At 54.9% G+C, this 27174-nt stretch overlaps 1 protein-coding gene across 15 annotated transcripts; it reads left to right on the forward strand.

Moving 5' to 3' along the window:
- The first annotated feature begins 741 nt into the window (after window positions 1–741).
- Window positions 742–26782, forward strand: LOC149865367 (uncharacterized). Of its 15 annotated transcripts, none has more exons than XR_016441678.1 (5): window positions 17678–18034; window positions 18435–25031; window positions 25525–25590; window positions 26129–26180; window positions 26508–26782. XR_016441678.1 is itself a non-coding variant. In XM_090041437.1 (3 exons), exons 1-3 carry the CDS (start codon window positions 1104–1106, stop codon window positions 19997–19999), a joined length of 402 nt encoding a protein of 133 aa, XP_089897563.1. In that variant the 5' UTR covers window positions 742–1103; the 3' UTR covers window positions 20000–22802. The 15 variants fall into 15 exon arrangements, 1 of the variants encoding a protein (XP_089897563.1); XR_016441680.1 differs by having other exon boundaries at window positions 26134–26180; XR_016441679.1 differs by having other exon boundaries at window positions 18435–25590; window positions 26134–26180.
- Window positions 26783–27174: the final 392 nt, after the last annotated feature.

Consider the following 27174-nt stretch of genomic DNA (forward strand, 5'->3'; position numbering starts at 1 on the left):
CCATGGGCAGAAAAGAGTACTGGGGTCAAAAGACCCTGGCAAGGTGTCTATTTAGCCTCCTTTTGAAGCCCCCCAGGGTAGGAGCCAGCACCACTTCCCTTGGAAGTTGGTTCCAGCTCCTAGCCGCCCTGACCGTGAAGTAGTCTCCTGATGTCTAATCTGAATCTCCCCTCTGTCAACTGATGGCCATTATTCCTTGTTAGTCCCAGTAGTGCTCGGGGGACAGGGACTCTCCCATTCCCCGCTGGTCCCCCTTGGCCAGTTTATATACAGCCACTAGATCCCCCTCAGCCTTCTCTTGTGGAGGCTGAACAGGTTCAGGTCCCGTCGCCTCCCCTCGTAGGGCCTGCCCTGCTGCCCCCGATCATGCGAGTGGCCTCCTCTGGACCCTCTCCATGCTGTCGACATCCCTCCTGCAGTGCGGCGCCCAAACCTGGACGCAGTCCTCCAGCTGCGGCCTGACCAGTGCCGCATAGAGGGGGAGGATCACCCCCCTTGGACCTGCTCGAGATGCATCTGTGGATGCAGGACAAGGTGCGGCTGGCCTTCCTGACCATGTCCTCACATTGGCAGCCCATGTTCATCTTGGAGTCTAGAATGACTCCAAGATCCTTTTCTGCCTCTGTGCTGACAAGAAAGGAGTTCCCCGCTCCAGGCCCCCGGATGAAGCGGGCAGTTTAAAGAATAGTGTGAGATCTGTCCGGGGACGGCAAGCAGTGGGACCGGAAGCGGAGGGGCGGATCCACGCTGCCCAGCGAGGAGCCACCGGACCGGAGCTGCGAGGGTGGTCCCCAGCCATCGGGGAGGGAGTGGCGAGGTGGATCCCCGCTGCCCAGCCCCAAGCCGCGGAGCCGGAGCTGTGAGTGTGGTCCTCAGCAGCCGTGGAGGAGGCGGAGGGGCGGACCCACGTCGTCCAGTGCAAAGCCGCAAAGCAGGAGCGGTTGACAGGCTTCCCAGCTGCCGGTAAGGGGACGGAGGGGTGGACCCACTACACGCAGCGTGGAGCCACCAAGCCAGAGTTGCCGGCGTGGATTCCAGATGACAGCGAGGGCGTGGGGGAGCGTAGTCACCCCGCCCAGTGCAGAACCGCAGAGCCAGGTCGTATGGCGTGGTCCCCGGCCGCAGGCAAGAGTGAGGAGGGGCAGATCCACGTCGCCCAGCGAGGATCCGCCAAGCCAGAGTGGTTGGCCAGGACTGCGTTTGCGGATGAGGACGCGGAGGAGCGAGTAGGCGTCGTCCGACATGGAACCCGGACATTCTGGCGCAGTGAGCAGGGATGGCTGGTGAGAACACGGGGAGCCAGTGGTGAGTCAGGCGCCCGGGGACCGCAATACCCGGTGGGCAGAGGGCGTAATGCTAGCCTGGGGCCGGCTGTAGCCGATAGACCCCAAGTGGTGGCCGCGCCATACGACGCAGGGGAAACTGCGGGACCCCCCTAGACGTAGGACGGAAGCAGCGGGTTTGTACCCCGCAACACCCCTGGTAAAAAGGGGGACTGAGACTTTGCTTAAGGGGAGCGGTGAGGACACTTATCCCGGAGGACCGGGCGAGGGTGTAGGGGAGGAGGAGCCCGCAGATCACCAGTCTCATTTTTGGACACTCTTGTATGTGCCGCACAGGAAGATCCAACTGAACCAGGAATAACAACAAAGTCGTGGCAGGTGAGCGCAGCGGGCGCAGAGACAGCGAGAAGGAGGGAGGAGAGGCTGGTGACTGGAAGAGGGGATACTGGGACCATGTCGCCAGGCGGGCGACTGACACGTTCACACAAGAGATGTAAAAGTCGGCACGTCTGGCATCTAGCATCCCGGTCCCTATTTGTTGGAGCTACAAGGTAATTTCCAGAACAGCGTTTCCCTGCAGGTTCCTGCTGTACATGGAGCACTGCAGATCAGCCCCCGAAAGGAGCCAGCTTTCACAGCTGTTAAACACTCACCATTAGTAATAAGCACCAGGGTAAATCTGTTCATTACTAGTCATAGACTACAAACAACAGATCCTTTTGCTCTCAGCCTGCAGGCCCAGGTGCAGACGTTACACTTCTACTGCGATAAGTGAACTGGAAACCGGTCAATGCCCGTAACAGAACAGACAGGGTAAAAATGGTGGAACCCGGTCTAAGACTTGCCCCCACCAAAGGGCCAACATGCAATGGGAGCTCCCTTGATGGCCCAGGGCTCTACTCCTCAGGATGGCTGGTGCCCTTGCTCGCCCTCCTGTAATACAAAAACAACCTTTTTTCCATGACATGCTTTCCTGCCCCTCAGACAGGGATAGTAGGTCCACTTTCCTGGTTTTTCACTCCTTCAGGGCCCCCATGGGCAGGTCCACTACAAGAGGAGAGACCTATGCTCATTCAGCAACTCCAAGTCCTGGATGCTTCCCCTTTAATCAGAGCGAGGGCTTGCCTCCAGGCTCTGCTCGCTTCCCTCACTCATCGCTCTGGCCCCCACAGTGATAGTCAGTCAGCAACTCGGAAGTCCTTGGCTTCAGGAAAGCTGACTTTGACAAGTTCAGGAGGCTTGTCAGTGAGGTCCTAAGGGACCACAACCCCAGGGAGAGGGGAGATTGAGAAGAGTGGTTGCTCCTCAAGAGAGCGATCCTCAACACACAAGCTAAGTCTATTCCATCTCAGAGGAAAGGCAGCAAGAGGGCACAGTGGCCCCCCCCCCCCGGCTCTCCAGACCTAATGAGGCTAAAAAGAAAGGCCTACAAAGGATGGAGGACGGGATTCACCTCCAAGGAGGATTATTCTGCACTGGTCTGGTCCTGCAGGGAGCAAACCAGGAAAGCCAAGGCTGCAACTGAACTCCAACTAGCTTCGAGCATCAAGGACAACAAAAAGTCCTTTTTCAGATACGTGGGGAGCCGGAGGAAAAGCAAGGGCAGCGTTGGACCCCTGCTAAACCAGATGGGGCAACTGACAACTGACGCCCAGGAAAAAGCCAACCTATTAAATGGTACTTTGTGTCGGTCTTTCATCAGTCCCATGGGACGCCCATGCCTGCTACGGGACAGGGTGGTCCGGGTAGGGGAGATCCCCTGCCCTCCATCAATGCTGACCTCATGAAGGAACACCTTGAGAAGCTGGATACCTTCAAGTCAGCCGGCCCTGACAATCTACACCCTAGGATATTGAAGGAGCTGGCGAGCATCATAGCCCAGCCTGTGGCACAGGTCTTTGAAAACTCCTGGCGCTCTGGTGTCGTGCCCGAAGACTAGAAGAAGGCCAATGTGGTGCCAATCTTCAAGAAAAGGAGGAGAGTGGATCCAGCTAACTATGGGCCCATCAGCCTGACTTCTATCCTGGGGAAGATCTTAGAAAAGTTTATTAAAGAGGCCATCCTTAATGGACGGGCCGATGCCAACATCCTAAGGGATAGCCAGCACTGTTTTTTTGAGGGTAGCACTTGCTTGACCAATCTCATTTCCTTCTATGAAAGAGACTTGGGGGTCATCATTGGCCACCTATAAGTTTATCAGGGGTGCTCACCAGTATCTGGGGGAATGCCTGTTCACCAGAGTGCCCAAGGGATGATAAGGTCAAACGGTCACAAACTCCTCCATGATCGTTTCAGGCTGGATGTAAGGAAGAACTTCTTTAGTGTCTGGAACAGCCTGCCATCAGAGGTGGTTCAGGCACCTACACTGAACACTTTCAAGGGTAAATTGGATGCTTATCTTGCTGGGATCCTATGACCCCAGCAGACTTCCTGCCCTTCAGGTGAGGGGCTGGACTCAATGATCTTCCGAGGTCCCTTCCAGCCCTAATGTCTATGAAATCTATGAAACTGCTTGGGTTCATTCACTGGGCATGATAGAAAACACATGGATGCTTACGATGTGCCTGGATCATAAGCTAATGAACAGGTACATCAAAAGGGACCACTTTCCCATTTCCAACAGGGAAGAGGTTTTTGGTAACATGGCAGAAGCTAAATATTTCTCTACTTTGGATGCCTCATCTGGGTTTTGGCAAGTGCCTCATGAAAGAATAACACTAGATTATGTACCTTCAATATGCCCTTCGGAAGGTATTGCTGTTGTAGGCTGTCTTTTGGACTGTGTTCTGCTTTTGAAGTTTTTCCTAGAAAGGAGTAAGACATTTTTGAAGGTCTTGATGGAACTATGGTTTATACTGATGATGTCTTAGTTTGGGGAAATAGTATCAAAGAACATGACTTGAGGCTTAAAAATGCACTAAAAGGAGCTTGCAGAGCAGGTTTGCAATTGAACAATCAAAAATTCAACTTTGGGCTCAAAGAAAAAGCATATCTGGGAGATAAGCTCACTGAGAAAGGGGTGTAAATTGATCCTGCAAGCGTTAAAGCCATTACAAACATGCCACCCCCTAAAGATAAGAAAGGAGTACAAAGATTACTGGGCACGATCAGTTTTGTAGGGAAATATCTACCTTACATAGCAGAGCAGACCAAAGGCCTTAGATTACTCCTACAGAAGCATGCACATTGGATGTGGGAACACAAACATGAAGCTGAATTTAAAGAACTTGAAGGAAAAATAATGAAAGATCCAATATTAAAATACTATGACCCTAAAAGACCCATTCAATTGTCAACAGATGCTTCTAAAAAGGCATTGGAGTAGCTTTGCTTCAAAAACATGGGCATAGCTGCAGACCAGTAGCATAGGCATCTAGGGCACTCTCTAAGTCAGAGTGTCTATATGCACAGATTGAGAAAGAAAGTTTGGCTCTGGTATATGGCTGTAAGAAATGGCATATATTCATCTATGGGAAGCTTGTGATAGCTGAAACAGATCACAAAACCTTGGGCAAGGATTGCATAAACAGGGGTTATCAGACATAGTACATGTTAATCTAAGTAAAAGAGTGATTTCTGTTACAGATAAGATGTGGGCACTAATTGCAGAGCAACGGCTCAGGACACCATGTTGCAAAAACTGATAACGGCTATTGGTGCTGGTCAGCTTAGAAAACATAGACCTAGCCCCTACTCTCAGTTCCAGGAAGAGCTGTCAGTACTGGATGGCATTTGTTCAAAGGCTCATGACTTGTTCTTCCAGCAGTGCTAAAGAAAGACATGTGAAACAGAATACATGAGGGATACATTGAAAAATGCAAAAGGAGAGCAAGGGGTGCTCCATATTGGCCCAACATAAATAATCATAGAATCATAGAAGTAGGGTCAGAAGGGACCTTATAGATCTTCAAGTCCAACGCCCAATATCTTCTATGCTAATAATGGCATAGAAGATGCTGTAGCGGCTTCTATAATGTGTTTAAAGTATGGGTTGGCACAAAGAAAAGAGTCCATGACAGTCATGGAGGAGCCAGTAGCTTCGTGGTATCAAGGGGGCATCAACTCATTAATTCCTGAAATTGCAGTGCTTGAAAGAGACTTGGGGGTCATCATTGACCACAAGATGAACATGAGCCTGCAATGCGATGCTGTGGCTACTAAAGCGACCATAGATGCGTCTCAAGCAAATCCCGGGATGTCATTCTCCCCCTTTTTGCATCCCTGGTGAGGCCGCAGCTGGAGTACTGCGTCCAGTTTTGGGCTCCACAAGTCAAAAAGGATGTGGAGAAGCTTGAGAGAGTCCAGAGGAGAGCCACGCGCATGATCAGAGGTCAGGAAAACAGAGCTGACGATGACAGGCTGAGAGCCATGGGGCTCCTTCGCCTGGAAAAGCGCAGGCTCAGGGATGGTCTGGTGGCCACCTATGAATTTATCGGGGTGACCACCAGGATCTGGGGGAATGTCTGTGACCGTTTCAACTTGTCATCCCTTGAAGGCTTTTTTTAAAGTCAAGATATATAACACCAATCACTTCCCCCTTGTCCAGGTGATAGGTCACCTGGTCATAAAAGGAAATAAGATTGGTGAAGCAAGACCTACCCGTGACAAACCCATGCTGGCTATCCCTCGGGATTTTGCCACTGGCCAGTCTGATGAGGATGGTGTCTTTGATAATCTTTTCTAGGGTCTTCCCCTGGATAGAGGTCAGGCTGATGGACCTGTAGTTTGCGGCTCCATTTTCCTCCCTTTCTTGAAGATAGGCATTGGCCTTCTTCCAGTCTTCGGGCACTTCACCAGAGCACCAGGAGCTCTCAAGAATCCGTGCCAGGGGCTGGGCTGTGATGCCTGTCAGCTCCTTGAGCACCCTGGGGTGCAGGTTGTCAGGGCCGGCTGACCTGAAGGTGTCCATCCTGTGGCAGAAAGCCACCTTGGTTTCTCCCCAGAATCTCTGCCCTGTGACACTGTGACTAAAATCTCTGAGCTGCAACCGTTTGATGAGGGTGGGCCCTGCACACAGGGGACCGCACCCTCGGCCCGTCTCTGTAGGTAACCTGAGCTGGCTGCATCCCTGAGGGAGCGGGAACCGGCTCTCTCTGCCTACCTGACTGGTACCTGGGTGAGGGGCATCTACCTGGGGAGCTGGGATCTGCCCGGTGACAGGTGATGTATTTCAAATTGTTCGGCTGACAGCCAACTGGGGCTGGCCTCCACTGGACCAGGTGAGCGAGGTCACAGGGGCTATGTAAGTTAGGGGGAAGAAGGAGGCTCGCTTTCTTCGGCCATGAGGTGAGGCAGCAGCCATGCGGGGGACACAGAGGAGCCTTACCATCTGGACCTGGCTCTCTCTCACCCCAAAACGCACGAGCTAGAAACCGCCTGCTTTCAGAGGGGAAATGCACCGGCCTCTGGAAGACGCTTGTGAGTAAGCTACTTGAGATCTGCTTAGATATTTAGCTGGCAGTAACACAGATGCGTGATCAAAGGGCTACCTCCGCCACACTGTTTGCTCTCTAGGATTTCTAAGATATTGCTCAACCCTGTACCCTAGTTTCCCCTACCCCCTGTAATCAATAAAGTCTTCCTTCGTGACTGGTGTGGGAGACTTATTGAGGGGTGGGTCTAAATTATGCCCAGAGAGACCCCTTAGGTCTGCGGACTAAGGGAGACTGTCCTTTTTGCCCCCGGACTTGGGCAAGTGCCCCAAGTGCCTGTACCGGGTCGAGTACCCGTCGGACATTAGGCCTGTGTTTCCCCGAGGACACAGGGCCGAGACAGTCCCTTCTCGGGGTGGTGGCGGCACGTTACGCCCAGACTAGCGAGGGTGCTCCAGGAAGGGGTCGGCCGGACGTGAGGCGCCCCGGGGAGGCGCTCGGAGCCTGGCAGGCAGGTCGGGCGCAGGGGGGTGGGCGGCTCAGCGCAGGAGCGCCCCCCACTGGCCCGCCACAATTGGTTGGCTAGTTGCCAACACTGCTGGCTTCTGTGGGACTGGGCTGCTGAGGTCAGCACGGCGATACAAGGGCCTGGTCCAAGAAGAAGGAGGGGAGAAGCCATTTTACCAGCATGGCTCAAGCATCAGGACGCAGGGAGAGAGTCCGATCCATCTGAAACGCTCTCTCTCTGGAAATCTCCGAGCCAGATCTCGACCATCTTCTGAACGATAATTGTGTTTCTAGACAGCTAGTCAGCTCACAGTGATGCATTTGCGTATCAAACGGCTACCTCAGCCAATTTGTTTTGCTCAGTGGTAATCCTTTGATAGTGCTCTACCTTTTACCCCATTCTACCTCATCCTGTCGGGAACAATGAAGTTCTCCTTTGTGACTGGTGTAGGAGACTTATTGAGGGTGGGTTTAATTATGCCTAGGAGGCCCCTTGGGTCTGCAGACTAAGGGAGACTATTTTTGGCCCCCGACTTGGGGAGGTGCCCCAAGTTCTTGTACTGGGTCGAGTACCCGTCGGACTATGAGGCCTGTGTTTCCCCGAGGACGCAGGGCCTAGCCAGGCCCTTCTGGGGGGGTGGCCTCACACGTTGCCCCCGGACTCTGTGGTGGGGCCCAGAAGGGGTCTGCCGGGGCTCGGGCGCCCCTGGGGAGGCGTGGAGTCCGGAAGGTGGACGGGCGCAGGGGGGTGGGCGGCTCAGCGCAGGAGCGCCCCCTACTGGCCCGCCACAAGCAGCAACCCGGGAGGCTCCCAGCTCGCTTCCAGCTTCTCCAGTCAGAGGCCGGCAGCTCGCTGTGAGGCCGGGCTCAGGAGGGTCAAGGCGCCTAGCGGGCAGGAGCAGTGCCAGTGCTGGGGCTGTGTGGTAGAGTTTCTGCCCGCCATGTGGGAGAGCTGAGTTTAAGTCCCAGCTGGGGTGAGTGAGCTAACAGGGAGAAATTCCTTTTGCAGTGGAAAGGGGTCGTTGTGTTTTCGCCCTTTCTCCCCCTCCAGTTACCTAGGCCCTATATTCCTTGTCATTTGACATGTTGTATTTTGTGCCTTTTATAGTTCATCAACCAGTATTGTTTGTTCTGCTGTTTGTGTTTTACATTTTGGTTAACCCTGTCTTTTGTCAACTGGATGAATATGTCTGTGATTGTAAATGTCTAACCTTTGTTGAATCCTGTCCACTTGGGGTGTGGTAGTGTCCCCCATGCCCCCTGGTTTATACTAGTTATGTTCCCACTACTGTTCTCTCATTAAAAGGTATATGGTTAAGTCCCCATTGGTGGTCTGGCTCTATAGGGGGAGGCGAGTCCCTACACCTCCCACAGCACTTGTGCACCTGCTTTGATCCCTTCAGTTGGAGAGGGGGTACCTCTTGGAGTACTGCCCAGGTTACACAGACATTAAAGGGCTGCTTACAACAAGCCTTGTATCTTTGGAGACATTGTATTAGGGCAATGGATGTTTATCCCAATGGGGACCCTATACTCAGGGCAAAATGAAGCTGGCCGGACAGGGACATCTTGATAAAGGTAAAGAATGGAAAAACCCCAGCCAGGGGTTTGAAAATCAGAGATAGACAGTTAGAGAGAGCCTTCAAAAATCCCAGCATCAGGATTGGCTAGGAGGGTTTCTTTAAATACAGGGAGTTTTCCCTGCCCAGGAGAGGGACAGCAGGAGAGGTGGGGCAGGATGCAGGGACATTGCTGTGTGGGCCTGGCCACAGTGACTCAATCCCTGGGAGCCCACAAGAACTGTGATGAGTTGCGACGTGTCAGAGGAGCACTTGTAGCCCCAGGGCTTGAGCTGGGGTTCTGGAGGAAGCAGGCTGAACCTCTGAGGAGCACATGAGTTTGCTCGTGCAGAAGCAAGCCCCAGTTAGTGCTTGTGTGTAATTCAAGGGAGAGGTGTGCAGCTGCGGAAGCCCAGCCCTGCACAACCCCATTCCTCAGACAAGTGGAGACGAGATTTGGGGAACTAGCCCCAGATTGTAACTGCAGCCATATCCCAGGGCGGGGTGTGCCACAAGCCTCCCCTCCTTTTCCCTCAGCACGTGCTAGGGCCGGACATGCTCCACTGCTGCCTGCATGAATCAGAGCCACCGCACTCCAGCCTGGTCAGGACGGGCACAGATGGGGCCACTGTGGCAGGGCTGACGGGGCAGAGGGCTGTGGGTCAGGAGCGAGGGGCACCGGGGTGGGGGCAGGGTACTGTGGGTTGTGAATGTGGGGGGCACTGGCAGCACCAGGGGGCTGCAGGTAGGGAGTCAGGGGCACCAGCAGGGATGGGGGGCATGGGAGGAGTGCAGTTCAGGAGTGAGGAGCATGGGGGTGGGGGTAGGAGACTGTTCATGGCAGGCAGACTGTGTTGGTGTGCATGTGTCCAAGTGCTGAGAGTAAGTGACTAGAGTACACACCCATCTGCATGTGTGTGTGTCTGTGTGTGCGTGCATGTGTCAGTGCATGTGCATGAGTGTGTCTGTTCATGATAGGAGGGAGAGTACGTGCAAGTCTGCCTGTGTGCGTGCATGTGTCTGCATGTGTGTTTGCGTGTGTGTCTGTGTGTGTCAGTGCATGTGCATGCATGAGTGGGCATGGACCACCCGCAGACATGGACCATGCCGCCATCAAGTCTCTTAAGACCAGAGTGGCTTCCATGCCAGAGGTCAGAAGCTCTCCCATCCTGGTGCTGAGAAGCTTCTGCCAGAAATCGCATCCTGAACAAGCACGTAATGACTGCTCTCTGCTCTTTGTGGACTGTTTGATCTGCCCCAGGACACCGTCCCAGTATTATAACCTTTTGGTTACTCATCCTCCTTATCAGCCCTACCTCCGCTACCACTATCACTACCTGTGGCGGGCCAGTAGGGGGCGCTCCTGTGTTGAGCCGCCCACCTCCCTGTGCCCGACCACCCTCCAGCCTCCGAGTGCCTCCCTGGGGGCGCCTCACATCCGGCTGACCCCTCCCGGAGCACACTCGCTAGTCTCGGGGTAACGTAGCTGCCACCACCCTGAGAGGGGACTGCGGCCCAGTGTCCTCAGGGAAACACAGGCCTCATAGTCCGATGGGTACTCGACCCAGTACAGGCACTTGGGGCACTTCTCCAAGTCAGGGGCCAAAAAGGAAAGTCTCCCTTAGTCTGCAGACCTAAGGGGCCTCTTAGGTATAATTTAGACCCACCCCTCAATAAGTCTCCCACACCGGTCACAAAGGAAGACTTTATTGGTTACAGGGGTAGGGTGAAAATAGTGTACAAGATAGAGAAATATCATAGAAATCCCATCAAGCAAAACAGTCTGGCTGAGGTAGCCTTTTGATCACGTGTCTGAGTTACTGCCAGCTAGATATCTATCCAGATCTCGAGTAGCGGACTCACAAGCGTCATCCCAAGACTGTTGGAGATGCCCTCTGGAGGCAGGCCGTTCCCAGCTCATGAGCTATGGGGTGAGAGCCAGTTTCAGATGGTCAAGCTCCTCTCTAAGTCCGAGTCCCCTGCATGGCTGCTTCCTCACCCCCTGGGCAGTCCTAACTTACATAGCCGCTGTGACCTCATTCACCCGGTCCAGTGGAGGCCAGCTCCGGTTGGCTGTCGGCCAACCAATTTGAAATACATCACTAGTTGCCGGGCAGACTCCAGCCCTCCAGGTAGATGCCCCTCACCCAGGTAGCCGATACCAGTCCTGTAGGCAGAGGGAGCAGGTTTCCCCCTCCATCAGGACTGGAGCCAGCTGATAGGGTAAGAGTGCATCTCCTGTGCTGGTCCCATCCTAATCACACTGTCACAGCACAGAGATTTTGGGGAGAAAAAAAGGTGGCTTCCTGCCACACTATCCCACTATCAGGAAGAGAAAATCTCCTCAGCACTCCCTTCTCCTAGTCCTCTCTGGTCCCCTGGGCTGAAATGCCCTCAGGCTCCTGCTCCCTTCTGCTATCTTGAGCAGCCACAATAGAAACAACTGTGGGGCAGGTTTATCATCTCTCCTGCCATGGGCCAGGAGCAGGACCCTGGAGCACAGGAGCCCAGCGCGGGGCCAGGGACACCAGGAGCACAGTCCCTGCACTGACCCCAACCCCATCTATGCACCATGGACCTGTGCTTTGTCCTGGGGAAGGGCAGAGAAGTGTCCATCACAGCCAGGTGCAAGGGCAGGTGGCAATGCCTTGCAGGATAACCACTATGCCATGGCCCTCCTCAGCCCTCCCCATTGCCTCCCTTCCCCTCAAGGTGCTGGGCAAGGGGAGCTCCCAGTACAGCCCAGGGAGACACATAGCCCCTTTCCCTTCACAGGCAGGCAGGGCCCACAGGAGACACACTCGGGACTGAATGCCAAGGGCAAGTTTATTATCACCACCCTGTGCTGGGATCATTCAAAATTGCAGAGGGAGAGAAATGAGAGAGCCCAGCAGAGCGAGAGGAGTAAGACTGGCACAGATGGGCACAGTGGTGAGGGGAGGGGGCACAGCTGATGGGTTTGCTGGATGGGTCTCTCTGGAAAACGGGCCAGATGCAAAGCGCTCACATCCCAAGAGCTGATGTACCTTCTGCAAGAGCAGGTGCCACCATGAGTCACTGGGGATACCCTTTGAATGGGCCAGATGTTCCTGGGGCAGGAGCACCTCTGTCTGGAAATCCCTGTCTGGAACTCAGGCCTTGTGGTGGGTAAGTAGGGGGTGCTCCTGCATTGAGCCACCCACCTCCCTGCGCCCAACCACCTTCATGGCTCTGAGTACCTCCCTGGGGTGCCTCGCGCCCAGCTGACCCCCTTCCTGGAGCACACTCGCTAGCCTGGGGGTAACGTAGCTGCCACCACCCCGAGAGGGGACTGTCTCGGCCCTGTGTCCTCAGGGAAACACAGGTCTAAAGTCCTACAGGATATTCATAGTTTCATAGTTTCTAGGGTTGGAAGGGACCTGAGTAGATCATCTAGCCCGACCCCATGCCATGGCAGGAAATAATACTGGGGTCAAACGACCCCAGCAAGATGTTCATCCAACCTCCTCTTTAAAACCCCCAGGGTAGGAGCCAGCACCACTTCTCTTAGAAGTTGGTTCCAGATCCTAGCTGCCCTGACCGTGAAGTCACACCTCCTGATATCTAGCCTAAACCTACCCTCACCCAGCTTGTGACCGTTTTTCCTGCTCACTGCTGGCAGTGCTTGGGGGAACAGGGACTCCCCCAGTGCCTGCTGATCCCCCCTGACTAGTTTGCAACAGGCCACAAGATCCCCCCTCAGCCTTCTCTTGTGGAGGCTGAACAGATTCAGGTCCCGTTGCCTCTCCTCGTAGGGCCTGCCCTGCTGTCCCCGACCATGCAAGTGGCCTCCTCTGGACCCTCTCCATGCTGTCCACATCCCTCTTGAAGTGCGGCGCCCAGAACTGGACGCAGTCCTCCGGCTGCGGCCTAACCAGTGCCGCATAGAGGGGGAGGATCACCTCCCTGGACCTGCTTGAGATGCATCTGTGCATGCATGACAAGGTATGGTTGGCCTTCCTGACAGCTTCCTCGCATTGGCGGCTCATGTCCATCCCGGAGTCAACAACGACTCCAAGATCCTTTTCTGCCTCTGTACTGACAAGAAGGGCGTTCCCCAGCCTGTAGGTATGGTGCCGGTTGTTCCTCTCCAGGTGCATCACCTTGCACTTTTCTGTGTTGAATCCCATCCTATTCACATCCGCCCACCCTTGTAGCCTGTCTAGGTCTGATTGAAGCCTGATGCTTCCTTCTAGCGTGCCAACATCCCCCCACATCTTAGTGTCATCAGCAAATTTGAACAGGTGCTTTTCACCCCCTCATCCAAGTCACTGATGAAGATGTTGAACAGTGCGGGCCCGAGGACCGAGCCCTGGGGGACCCCACTGCCCATGTCCTTCTAGGTTGAGAAGGACCCGTCCACCACCACCCTCTGGGTGCAGCCCTCCAGCCAGTTGGTGACACATCTGACTGTGTGGGTGTCTACACCACAGCCCCCCCAGTTTCTTAATGAGAACAGGGTGAGAGACAGTGTCAAAAGCCTTCCGGAAGTCCAGGAAGACGATGTCCACTGCTACCTCTGTGTCTAATGATCTGGTGATCTGATCGTAAAAGGTCACCAGGTTGGTCTGACAGGACCTGCCACTGATGAACCCGTGTTGGTTGCCCCTAAGCATGCAGTCCCCTGCTGGCCCCTCCTGGATGTGTGCCAGCATATTTTTCTTGAACAGCTTGCCTAGGATCGAGGTAAGACTAACTGGCCTATAGTTTCCCCGGGTCCTCCCTCCTCCCTTTTTTAAAGATGGGAACCACGTTGGCCCTCTTCCAGTCCTCTGGGACCACACCAGAGCACCATGAGTGCTCATAGAGCCATGCCAGGGGTCCTGCAATGACCTCAGCCAATTCCTTTAGGACTCTAGGGTGGAGATTGTCCGGGCTGGCTGACTTAAACACGTCCAGCCCCTCCAGGAGCTCCCTAACTAGTTCCTTGCTAACCTTTGGCCCAGGTGTGCCTCCCCCGGGGCCCGAGGGGGGCCCAGCAGGGTGGTAGCTGTTCTGGTCCCTACTTAGGAAGATGGAGGCAAAAAAATCATTAAACATGTTAGCTTTGCCGTCTGGTGTGATGACCAAGTTTCCCATCACATCCTGCAAGGGCCCCACGTTACCTGGGACCTTTTTTTTGCCCCTCATGTATTTAAAAAAGGACTTCTCGGTCTCCATCGGCGCAGGACAGGGAGTGTGAAGGGCCTCCTGGCTGCGCTGGCAGCAGCTCGTGCCCACCTGGCTGTGCCGAGCACGGGGTAGGAGGTGCAGGCTGGGGCTGGAGGCCAGCGTGGGGCTGGAGGCACCAGGCTAGCACCTGTGCTTCCTCCCTGCGCAGGGAGCAACAGCTGCTCTGACACCTGCATCCAAGGCAAGTGCGAGGGGCTGTGGCCTGAGGGATCCCCCAGAGGAGACGCCTTCCCTCTCTGAGCCGGCCCCGGGCCCCGGGCCCCCCGTCCAGGCAGCCGCAAGGGCCGCGTGCCAGGAGCGCCGAGAGTCTGGGTCTGTGCCACGGAGAGGGGCAGGGCGGGGGTGACACTCGCCCCCCCAGGCAGCCTGGGCTCTGGGCCTGCGTGTCTGGGGAGAGGCTGCAGGCCGGGCACGGGCGGGAGCAGAGCTGGGGGACGCGGCCGTGGGAGGCGCGCTGGCGAGGGGCATCTCCTCCCCTCCGTGCAGGGAGTGACCCCGGGGGGAGCCGCGGCCAGGCCTGTGGCTGCCCCGTGCTGCAGGCCCTCCGGCTGCTCCATCTCCCGTGTCTTGCTCCCACAGCTGAGCGGTGCCGGGTGCAGCCTGCGCCGCGTCCTCAGGACCCTGTGCAGCAGGAGAGGGAGCAGCCCAGCAACATGCTGCAGCCCGTTTCCAACCCACCAGCGCCGTTTGTTTTTGCCTTGAATTTGCCAGACAAAGCGCCTTGCTGTGGGATGGCGACTAGCGCACGTGTGCGACTCAAAGCACGTGTATCCGTGCGCTGGAAGCACCCGGCGCACAGAGCAGAGTCCGCGCTGCCTTGCGGGAAGTGGCTGGGCAGCATCTGACGGGTGGGACTGGGGGAGGCCGGGTAGCTGACTGGCTGCTTGCTGGTCCTGGGCCACAGCCAGCGGCGGGCAGAGCTGCGATGCCCTCGGAGATGACGGGGAGCGCTGCGGGGACAGGCTGCGCCGACCCGGGCGGTGTGTGGGTCGGGCCCGCAGCCCCCTGGCTCGCTCCGCCCCGGGGCTGGTGGTGCAGTACAGCTCCCAGCCCCGTCGGCACGGACTGAGCTGCTGTCCGACTTCTGCCGCGGCCGTTCGGTGCCCTGGCTGGCCCAGCGCGCCCGCTCCCCGCAGCTCGGGCCTGGCTGCAGGACTAGGCCGTGGGTGTGATGAGCGGAGGCTTTTCCTCCATCTTATCTTCTCTGTCCTGAGCAGAGCTTTGGACCCAGGCAGGTCACGGAGCCGTGTCTTGGCTCCTTCCGGCCCCGCTTCTCAGTTCAGGTGCGGGTAATTATTTCTATTGGAGAAATGTTCTAGTAGAAACTTTTAATTTGATTGATATTTAAGTTTATTATTACTTTATTGTTTGCATTGTCTACAGTATGCGAAAAATAAACTTGTGTGTATATGAGGTGTGAGGGATGTGTTTGGGGGTGGGCCCGCGCTGTTCAATCTCTTCATCAGCGATTTGGACGACGGGGTGAAAAGCACCCTGTTTAAATTCGCTGATGATACCAACATTTGGGGTGAGGTGAGCACGCTAGTAGGGAGGGAAAGACTGCAGCAAGACCTGGATAGGTTGCAGGGGTGGGCTAGCAAGAACAGGATGCGTTTCAATACCGACAAGTGCAGGGTGCTGCACGTGGGCAGTAGAACCAGCAGCACACTTATAAGATGGGAAACTCCCTTCATGAGAGCACGGAGGCAGAAAGGGATCTTGGAGTCGTTACTGACTCCAGGATGAACACGGGCTCTATGATAAAAATGAGCACAATTCACCTTAACTATAAAACAAAATGTTCTTCAGACATCCAAAGGAAATCCTGTAGGTCCCAATTAAAAGTGAATGTAAATAGGAAATAAAGCTATAAAATTTAAACTAATAAATTTAAACCTTAATAAAAAGTAACTCATAAAAAGCTTTAAATCTAAACCCCGGTATTCTCAAACCTAATCTTCACTTTGGCTGTAGAAATCATGCAATTAAAACAACTAGTTTTTATTTTTGCTTCCATTAAAAAAAAAATTTTAAAATCATCCCAAACATGGCATTCAAGCGTAGTTGATGCAAAAAACAGTGTTAATGTTAAAACACAATGTAAAACTGGAACCGTAAGTTATATGGACTATGAGTGATAACATCAGAAAAAGATCCATGTGCACATAATACCACCTTCATTTAAAATATCATTTCACACTTAAAACTCCCCGTTTTGTAGAACCAAGTCTTCAGTAAACCCGAAACTTGGTGCCAAACCATGAAACCTGGAACTCCAGCAGGGAGCAGTGGCACGAAAAATGCCAGTCCCTGTGCATCAAAGTGTTCAGCAAATCGCGCTAGGACACGAAGCAAATATCCCAGACAGGCCTGGCTAAGTACATATTGCTAGAAAATGTATCGGTAGAAAAAGATGGCACTTTCGGGGGTTTTCCAGACCAGGGTAGGCAACGTTTTCGTCTGGAGTGTCGAAAAACCCGCGGTGTCTGCCGTGTTTTCTGGCAGGCCAGCACCGTACAAAACCGGGCTGGGGCAAGACGGCAGGACGCACTGCATGTTAACACAGTTCATCATAAACGTTGCTTTTATTACAGTAAAACGCTAGGATTTCTAAAACCTGGCGATAATAAATAGAACTTCCTAGCCTGCCCGTGCTGTTGTGTATTTTTTTGTTCTGCATGTGATGAGAGATGGAAAAAAAAAGAGAAAACGAGAGAAAGGGGAAGAGACAGAGAAGCGAGAAAAAGCAGAGAGCGAGAGCACCAGCCGCACAGCCCCACTTGTGCGCGCAGAGAACCGGGGGCACACATGCACACACGCAGAAGAGATGCGCACGCGTGCGTGCCGCCCTGGGGCTCGGGGCCCGGGGAGCCCAGAGCAGGCGCGGAGTCCCGCGGCCCCCGGCCCGGCGGTGCTGAGCCCCCCGCGCCCCCGGCCCAAGGCGCTTCGCCCGGCGCTGACGGAGGGAGGAAACCGCCGCGCCCGCCGTGGCAGTGACCGCTGACGCTGCCCACAGTGACGGCCGGCCGCCGCGGGAGGAGGGAAGGGCTGCGGGCGAGGGGAACCGCAGCCCCGCCCCAGCACTGCCTCGCCCACGTCCCCGTCAGTGCCCCGCACCCCCCCGCCCCCGTTACTCCCCCGCGCGCGGCGGGGACTGGCCGCCCCCAGCCGTCACTGGCGCGGGGGCCCGGGGGTCGCAGCACGCAGGGCGCTCGGCGCGGCACGCCCGGCCCGGGAGCGGCCCCGTGCGGGTGCTGGCTCCGGGGGCTTTGCTGCGTGCCCGCGGGATGGCGGCGGGGGGCGCGGGGGCTGCTGCTCCCGGTGTCGGCCCCGATCCTGCCCGTGCGGGATGCTGCACAGGCCCCGCCCCCCGTACCTGCCCCCACCGGCGGCGGGCCGCGGCGCTCCCTGCCAGCGCGGGAAATCGCATTTGGCGCCTCCCGAAACTCGGGGGCGGGGCGGGCGGCTCTGGTTGGCTGCGGGGCGGGGGTGTGACAGGCGGGGCGGGGCGGGCGGCTCTGGTTGGCTGCGTGGCGGGGGTGTGGCAGGCGGGGCGGGGCGGGCGGCTCTGGTTGGCAGCGGGGCGGGGGTGTGACAGCAGGGGCGGGGCGGGCGGCTCTGGTTGGCTGCGGGGCGGGGGTGTGGGCGGGGGGCGGCTCTGGTTGGCAGCGGGGCGGGGCGGGGCGGGCGGCTCTGGTTGGCTGCCCCACTCTAAGCGCGGGATCTCGCAGACGTGGGGGGCGGGGCGGACACAGGCGCAGGCGCGAACGGGCACCAGGACCTGCCGGACGCGCGGTGTCTGCCCCGGGGAAGCGAGGGGGCAGCGCAGGGCCTGGGGCGGGGCGGGGCGGGGCGGGGGAGGCAGCTGCTGCGCTGGGGCTGAGCCCCCCCGCCATCCCCCGGCGGCGCGGCCCAGGCGGTCGGCGGGGCCGGGGGTCCGCCCGGCTCGGGGGCGCTGGGTCCCGGCGGCTGCGCAGCGAGCAGGTGTCGTCGTCCCCCCCCCCGCCGCCGCTGCCCTCCCTCCCTCCCTCCCGGCAGGCGTCAGGGGGTTTCTCCTCAGAGCCGGCGCGGGAGCAGCGCGCTTCGCCCGCCTGAGGCCTGCTGCGCGCCGGCACCGCCCGAGGTGTATTAGTGCCGCGGCTGGGGCGGGCGGGCGGAGGCGGTGGCGCGGGTGCAGGCGCGGGAGATGCCGGGGAGGGGGAGACACGGAGCCGTTCCGCGGGCGCGGCAGGAAGCAGTGCCGGGGACTCCTGAGGGGAAGAGCGGGCGGCGCTGCGGGGTGCGGGCGGAAGGAGCGGGCACGCGTGGGCTGGGATCCCGGGGCGGGCGGCTCGGGGCCTCCCGGGGAGTGCGGGGCCGGTGGCGGGACTCCTGCCCGGGGCGGGCTGGGCGGGATCCGGGTCTCGTTCCGAGCGGGACTGGGGGTGTTCCCGCCTTCCTGCCGGCGCCGGGCGCGCGCGGGTTCGCATTTCGTTTTCGGTTCCTTCGGTGGTTTTCGGCTTATTTCTAACTTCGTTTTACAGATCTTATTTGACGGGATGAAAGGGTGATACAATTCTTATGAGAGGTTCTTGCTTAGATTTGGATTGATTTCATAAGTAAATTGTGCTAGAGTATTTTTCGGCTTGAAATTAATATTATTTTGCTTCATTCAGCTTTTTTCGAGTTCTTTTCTCGTGTGTCTTTTTGAGATGTATTTTTTTCGAATGTGTTGGAAAAGTTAGGTAGCTGCATTTAGTTTTTCGTGTTACGGTTCAAATTGGAGTAAGAAAAGATTGTTAGGTTAGTTACTTTTATCGTTATAGTTTTAGTTTTGAGGTCTAGTTGGTTTTATAAATAGTGGAGCGTTATATTTGCAGGTTATAAAATATACGTTTGATATTAGATAAGCGTTTTAGATGTTTTTAAGAAGTGTGTCTTTCTTGTTTGTTAATTTTTTTGGTTTGGGCTGTTATAATTTCTTTTTTGCTTTTTTGGAGTATTTGGGAAGGTTTCTAAATCTGATTTCTGCCAGGTGGTGTATACATGGGTGGCAGGAACAATAATATTTATTTTGGTATGGGTGTTAGACTTCATTTTCTAATAATAATATTTAAAGCTTATATTCAGTAATATTAATTTGATTATTAAATGCATTATTCTTATAAATTAAGGAAAAGGAATCTTTTTAGTAAAGAGCTATATTCCTATAGTATAAATTATTTTATACTACTTGTATAGGTGGGGGAATATTAGTAGTATATTGAATAATTTGCCCTCCCTCTTGAGCTATGAGGGTAAGTTGGTTTTGGGCGGGGGATTTTTGAATAAATGTTTAATGTGGGTTTTTATTTTTTAAATTTTTTTTTAGCTGGGGTATATTTATATCCTTAACCTAGAATTGTTGAAGATTTAGGTTAAGGGTGATGGTTTTTACTAGATTTTTTGGTTCTATTAAAATGGTTTTTTGGTTTTGGATATTTAAAAGAGTTGATTTTTTTTTTTAAAGATTTTGAGTTTTTGTGTAATAGTGTAGGAGGTTTAAAATGTACTGTTGGGATAGTATGAGTTTTGTTCAGAGCGAGGTAGTGGACGATGTGCTGTTTGTTACTTTATGTAGGAGACAAAAGCATTTTGTTTTGCTCTACTTTTTTTCTTGTGTGTTCCGGGAAATGACCGGTGGGGTTAAAACGGGGTAGTTTCTGGCGTTTGAAGCCAGCAGGCTATTTTTTGTGTCTGAGATGGTTGTATGACTTGGAGGACTGGTGTATTTGGCGAGCTGTGTATTATGGCGCGGGGGAACTGCTGGAGGGATTGTTTTCTCTGGCAGTGGTGGTGGAGGTTTTGGTTGCTTTTTCGGGCTTTGGGTGGTTGCAGAGCTTTGCGCTGTCGGGGGGCTGCAGCAGTGGTTGCGTGGGGACTTGGGGTGGGCAGGGTGTTTGCAGGCAGAATAGAGCAGTATTAGGGTGATTGGCAGAAATGATAATTTTTTTTGTTTCATGTTTGTTTGTTTTTTTCTTTTGGTATATGGAAGGAAACTGAGTAACCGCCCTGTCCCACGGTAACATTAATAGCTTTCTTTTTTTTTTTTTTTTTTGTTAGTTCGTGACCGTGCTCCCCGCAGCCTGCGGAAGGTGTGGGGGATCCAGCAGTGCCCGAGGACCCGACAGCTGCACAGCAAGGAGGTGCCCAGCCCGGCTCTCCCTCCCGGCAGACGTAACACTGTGAGCCGTCCCGAAGGAGCACTTCATCAGAGAGATGCTGGTGTGCAGCGTTTCAGCTGCTTGTACCAGGTTTCCAAAGGCCTGCGTCCAGCTGGCCTCTTACCGCGCTTTCCTTGTTGCGCATGTCCGCGCCCTTACAAGCAGCCCCCTCACTCGGGGGGACTCCCGCCTCGCTGGGTCACTGGGCGACTCTTGCATCGAGTTTCTACCATTCTCCACATTGGCCCCCCGAGGAGAGAGCTGCATTTCCCAGCTGCGACGGGCTTGGGAGCGGGGATGATGGCTAGCTCTTGCACTTGCCAGTTTCTACCAGGAGCGCCCGCACCGGGGCAGGCACAGGTGCGTTTCATACGAGGATGGAAGCGTGCGCGATCTTCTGCCTGGCAGGAAGGACGGCACGGGAAAGCCAGGCAAGCACCACAGGCTCCACCACACTCAGCGTGCAGACGCCTGTCTTCGCACACCACGAAGCCCAGCAGCAGCAGCAGCGGGGTCAGGAACAGGATGAAGCAGCTTGCACCTTTCAGCAGTCTGTCCCAGACACTCTGCGCTGCCGAGTGGGTAAAGCAGTGTGGAAAGCGGTGGCTTGGGTCCCTGCAGATAGCAGGGGGAGTGCAGGGCTGGGTGCTGTGACTTGCCAGGGCTTGGGTTGAGGGCACCCCCCTGCACCCCCAGCACGCAGCAGTATCCCTGGCTTGGGCATCCGAATTGCTTGTTATGCCTCTGTCAGAGACAGCCCTCTCCCTCCCCTGTGCCTTTTCCACAGGGCCAGCACAGGCTGTGGGCTTCCAGGCCGATTGACTCGGAGGCCTGCGTTTCCTGGGCCCAGGGCTGGGGGACTTGGATTGCTCAAATGAGAAATCCCCGCCCCACACACGTCTCCATCCCGCCCCCCATTGCACTGTAAGGTGGAAATGTTGAGATCTTGCTCCAGTGCAAGACACAGTTTACAACAAACAGCCTTGGCTACAGCTTGTGCTACTTGAAACATTTCCAGACGTGAGCTGAACTGGCTCGGTTCGAAAAACCGGCACGTCATAGTCTTTCCAGTTCCCAGGCACAAATAACATTGGGGGCACGTAGTTCTCCAGTGCATCTGTTGATTCATATTCTGCCAGTGCAGATTGTGTAGTGCAAGGCAATTCCCCCTGGGTGATAATTCTGTTGAAGTTTGTTTGCAGGTGGGAAGCAGCTGGTGTTTGGTACGGGCTTGCTGCTAACCCCAAAATAAGGTATTTCAATTTTTTCCAGAGGTCTGTTGGCAGCAGGGAATGCCTCCACTCGCTCCAGCGCAGCTTCTCTTCTTGTTCAACTGCTTTCAGGGGTTCCTTTAAACGCTGGGGATATTGGCACTTGTTTTTTTCGTTCTGACCTTTTTTGTGCTGTCCGCTGTATAGACCAACTCAATCAGAAACATCTATGTGGCAGGAAGCCCCTTTTCTTGCCTGCCCCCCACTGACCAAGGAGTCCCCCTTCCACCGTATAGTCTGCTCTGGACATGGAGAGCAAAGGCCTCTTGCCTGCATTGCTTTCCCTTCTTTGGGTATGTCTCATCTCTTCTATCTTTTCTTCCTTCCTCCATTCTTCTTCTCCTTTCTCACCAGAAGATATAGAATTACCTGGGTATTTTTTCTGGTATGAGGCATTGTCTTATGAAATGACAGAGGTGCTCTTCTAGGTATAATATGGTATTTTATATTTTGTATGTGTGCATTTTCTATTTCCCCTTATTGTATTCTGATCTGTGAAATCAATTTGTGTGCCGTGACATTTCCAGCTCTTGTATTTTATACTCTTGCATTGGATATTTTATACTCTTTCTGTTGTAACTGAATGCATTCTCATTTTAGAAGTAGGTTATACCCTGTAACTAGGGTAGCAAGGGCAGGAACGGCCTCCCTGTATCAGGCCGGCCCTGAATGAGTGAGTGGATCAGTAACCGAAGGTGTAACTCAGTAGCGAGCTACACAAACAAGTTAACAGCCACAAGTGACACCTAGAAATGGCAGATCACCAGGGAAGAAACCAATAGGAGCCAATGCAGCAGCCAGAACTCCCTGAACCTTCATTGCTGAAGTGACAGAGGCGCAGCGGTGAATTCATCAGAGCCGAGACCAACTTTTGGGGGTGAACACTGCCAGATCGACCGCTCCCAAAGCCCTGTTCACAACAACATTAAATTAATCAAAATTCATCAACGGACTCTGGAAACTGCACATACCCACGGATGTGACCCCTGGGGCTGACAGCCGCCATCCAGTAGCCAGCACAGGGGACGTCCCGCAAGGGTCAACAACCCCTGGATGGGGCAAGCTTGAAAACTGGGGAGTCAGCAAAGTCTGCAAGGCCAGATAAAAGGCCATGGAGAGTGACCCTGTCATCTAGCACCCGACCTACCGAGACAGAAGGACAAGCAGGCGACCCCCTTCCGGAGAAGACATGGCCTTGGAGGAAGCTGACCATGGACAGCAGGCTCCAGTGCCTTGGCTAGGTAGATATACTGACGGCAGCGCTCTGGCAGTCGCTGCAGCAGCCACTGTACACGATGCTACATGGGTTTGAATGAGTGTGTGTGTGTGTGCACGCGTGCACGTTAAGGTGAGGAGTACCACCCATAACTCAAAGTTTGCATTTATGATTTTATTTGGTAACTTCCCATCCCATCCAATAAACTAGAATTGATGATGATCCCGTGAGTTGGTCCTTTGTAGCCAACACCTAAACATCAGGGCAACCGAGATGGGATCATTGAGGGCAGGTCCTGCCTGACTAACCTGGCTTCCTGTTCTGATCAGGTCACAAAGTCCCCGGATGAGGGTGTTGGGGTGGATGTCGTCTTCCTGGACTTGGAGAAGGCCTTTGACACGGTTTCCCACCACATTCTCTTCAAAAACCGAAATGACTGCGGCATTGATGCCTACGCAGTTGGGTGGGTGGCAGATTGGCTCGATGGCTGCACCCAGAGGGTGGTTGTGCTGGATGGGTCGTTTTCGAGCTGGAAGGATGTGGGCAGTGGAGTCCCCCAGGGCTCGGTCCTGGGGCCTGTGCTATTCAACATCTGTATCAGCGATCTGGCTGTGGGTGTGGAAGGCACGCTGTCCAAACTCAGTGATGACACACAGATGTGGGGAGAAGTGGGCATGCTGGAGGGGCGGGACCGAATCCAGCTAGATCTAGCCAGGTTACAGAGGCGGGCAGATGAGAATAGGATGGAGTTCAATGCAGACAAGTGCAAGGTGTGTGTGTGCGTGCGAGCACGTGTGTGCCTGCACATGCAGGTAGCAGGGAGAAGAGTGGGGCATGTACCCTCCACCGCCAATCTGGCAGGGTGCCCCAGCCTCCCCTACCAGCACCAGGAGGGGAAGGATGCCCGTCACCCCACTGTAGCCCAGGGCCCAGGACACATTAATCCGGGGGGGGATGATGACGCGTGGATCTGCACCCAGAGCCCGTCATTCCTGACGAGCAATGTGCTAGTACTATCTCTAAATGTGCAAGTTAAACATTTCATTAAAAACTCTGCTTCCAGACAAGTAGGGAAAGCACACGCGTGTTCATGTTTGCTTGGATGTTTCAGTAGGCAATATCCCGTCCGTCTGTGGGAGCTGCAGGTCTGCACTGCACGTGACATTGAAATCTGCCTGATGGAGGCATTTTTGCCACACATTTCATTGTACCTGGCACTTAAAAAAATGCAAAAAAACCCTGGCAGATATACACGATGCCAAATTTTAGCCCTAAAACGAGCTCTACATTACACTTAGTGCTTAAAGTATACCATTTGGGGAGCCTTCGGACCTCGGCGACTTCACATGTTCTCATGAGAACAGACTCTGCCAGTCTGCAAGGTGTTTAGCACATCGGTACTGCTTTACTGCCATGGCATGGGGTCGGACTAGATGATCTGCTCAGGACCCTTCCGACCCTAGAAACTATGAACTATGAAACTACAGGTATTTTTTTTTCAATGTTTGAGATCTCACCAAGCTGAAAAAACTACTTTTATTCTTCTACTTCACTCCCCTATTCCAAACAAGGCCATGGAGCCTGTATAAAAAATAGATCATGTGTTTCACTCTTATGTGACAGAAGGGATTTTATTCATTCAACCAAGATGCATCCATCTTCCAGTGCTTTCATCTCCAATGAAAGAGATACCGCCATTATGGTTAAAGAATGAGGCAGGAAAGGTAAACTCAGGAGGGTAGAGAAGGAGCACGGCCTCCAGGCACAGGGCCCACGCGATGTCCATGGAAAGAGCCTCTTCAGCCAGCGCCCTGGTGAAAGGGCTGTTTCACCAAAGGCAGCAGAGGGAGATGGAGGACACGGATCGGTTTAAACAGTTTGCCCTCCAGAAAGGGGAAGGAGTTGAAGGGGAACTGGGGGAAGCGGCCCACGAAGGTGGTAAAACGCGGAGAGACAGGGAAGATGCAGACGGTGAAAAGGCCCGATGTAGGCGGCACGTAATCCAGGGTATTTCTCCCAGCTCCGCGCCGAGGAGCCAGCGGGAGCCCCCGGACTCCAGAAACAGAGGTTACAGCCGCGCAGGGAGCAGGTGTGAGAGGGAGCTGGGCCGTACGCTCTGCGCACAGACAAGAAGCGGTGCGAGTTGGGAGCTGTTGCGGGAGTCCCTTTCCTCGTGTGCGGCCCCGGGGTCCTGGAGGAGAGCCTTGCAGGGCGCGGTCCTGGTGGCAGTCCCTGCAGGCCAAGGCCTGGTCTCACGCCCGGTGGCCGATGCAGCGTGTGGCGGGGCGCGGCGGAGAGGCGCGTGGGGAGAGCGCAGAATGGCCGCGCATCACAATGGCCCCTTCTAGAACTGGCTCGTCGCTGTGCGGCTCGTGCAGTTGAACTGCTCCCAAGCGGTCGCTGGCTGGGGTCAGGTCACAGCTGCGTCCTTGCCGCGGTCCTGCCCGCAGGGTAAGTGTGGGCACCCGGCTGAGCATGCTGCCTAGCGGGCAAACCAGGGGGTGTTTGCACCCACCCTTGGGGAGTGCTAGGGCTGGAGGACTTGTGGGTGGGGGGACACGTGTCGGGTGGCGGAGGGGGGCCGGGGAAATATGATGGGGGGCAGTGAGATGCCAGTGCCCTGGTGCTGCCCCTTGTGTTGCCCCCCACTGCCAAGCCACAGCCCCCACCAGCCCTGCTGCTGCCCCTCACTCCCAGCCCCCTGCCCCAGCCCTGCCAGAGCCCCTCACCCCAAACTGCAGGACCCTGCCCCCCGGGCCATGATGGTGCCCCTCCCTCCCGACCCGCAGCCCCCCGGCACTGCCGGTGCCCCCGTCCCTCCTCATCTGGGCAGTGATAGAAAGTCAAATGAGGACTTCCTGAGTCCGCAGACACAATATGAACATAAAGTAACTGGGAATTGCTGGTTGTGCTTGAAACTTGCTCTTTGTTTTCTTTCCTACAGCTACAGGAGACTGGCTAGTCTGCTGTCCCGGTACGAGGACATGGGCTGCTTTGGAGCTGGAGAAAGGTAAATCATCTAGAGGTGCCAATTCTCATTCTCTAGACTCTGTGCGTCTTGCCTAAGTTGGTAGATTCAGGTGTTCACTGAGGAATGCCGTGGTCAGCAGATCTTCACCGGGTGTGGTTAGGAAATGCACTCTTTCTCTGACCAGCTTCGTGCTTTAACCTCTTGTAAGCATTTATTTGGATGCGTTCGGTTGGGTGTCCGGACCGGCATAAACTCCCCTACCCTGGAAATCTTCCAGAGGAGACGGGACGGTCACCTCGCCGCGGTCACTTGAGCCCGGTGTCTTTTCCTGCCCGGTGCAGGGGCTGGAGCCGAGGATGGACACGGTCCCTTCCAGCCCTGGCAGGCCGTGAACCGATGAGCAGTTTGCTCCTCACATAACATCCTGGGTCCCCCTTTTCAGGCTGGACTTCAGGCTCTGGGCTCCTTTTGGATGTCAATGTCCATTTTCTAAACTGCTTGATACAAAGTCTCCTAAAACTTGCTGTTGAATATCGTCTCGCTTTTCTTCTTGCCTTACTGCTTCCCCTGTTTGCAGTTGAGACGTATGGCTCTGTGACAGTGTGCCCACGGCCCGTGTCTCCATTACGGTACGCTTTTGAATGTAAAGTAAATGTTGGCACCGCACTGTAAATCTGCAGCATGGCAAATGGGTGCATGTGCACCACGGGTGGTGTGTGGGGCCTGCAGTGGGTTGGAAGTGCCACAAACTGCACGTGCATGCTCATCGGGACAAGCTTTAGGCGTACCAAGAAACGGCACAGTGCGTGTTGAACTCTTTCTCTTTGTGTCTCTCGGATTTATTTCTGTTTGATGTTTTTGAAAGGTAGAGATGTGCTTAGCACCTCAGCATGTTGGCTCCTTCCACCCCTAGAAGTAGTAATTGCGAATTAAGCAGCTTTTGACCTCGTTGACAGGGCAGAGGAGGAGGAGGGACAAGGGTGCGGCTGTATCCCTGTGCCGTCCTTCCTGGAGCGGTGCCGCGCTCGGGAGCCGAGGCCCCAAGCCAGCGGGCAGGAAGGGCGCGAGGAGCCGGCTCCAAGAGACCTAGAAAATGAGAGTAAGTGATATGTTTTTTCAAGCTATCACTGCGTCCTCTCCCAACCTGCAGTAAAGGATTGCGTTTTGGGGGGTAAATGTTACCGACAATTATATTGCCAGGGCCTGAGCCTGATATCACTTACACGACAGGATCAGGCCCTGTAGACGTTTTGGTTTTTCTAGCTCTGTCCCCGGTGAATCTCTCCTGGGAGCGTAGGGAAAGAGCGGGTTGAAATACAAATGTGCAGTGTGGAATCACAGGCCCAACCATGCGGATCGCAAACCGGGCACTTGGCATTTCGGGGGATTTGCCAGCGCGCAAGAGTGAGAGCAGCAGCCAGGAGGCAAATTGCCTTTGGATTTTCAGCCCCTCGGAAGTACGGCCAGAGCTGCTCTCTACCTGGTTCTCCCCTTTCAAAGAGAAAAGTCTCATCGGATGTTCCCATGCTCTGAGCAAAGGCAGCTTCCGGCAAAAGCCTGTTTGTCGTGAAGCGTCTCTTGCTAGTGACCACCACGGCACAGGATGTGCGTGTGACTGGTTTT

The sequence above is a fragment of the Crocodylus siamensis genome, chromosome 4 (genome assembly GCF_052110815.1).
Source record: "Crocodylus siamensis isolate JL-2025a chromosome 4, ASM5211081v1, whole genome shotgun sequence".
Classification (NCBI taxonomy): Eukaryota; Metazoa; Chordata; order Crocodylia; family Crocodylidae; genus Crocodylus; species Crocodylus siamensis.

Bases quoted from the DNA above. Each gene is read 5' to 3' on its own strand.
- LOC149865367 (XM_090041437.1), top strand. From the start codon at position 1,104: ATGGCGTGGTCCCCGGCCGCAGGCAAGAGTGAGGAGGGGCAGATCCAC. The intron at 1,284-1,619 runs GTGAGAACACGG...TGTGCCGCACAG, and splicing joins GCAGTGAGCAGGGATGGCTG to GAAGATCCAACTGAACCAGG.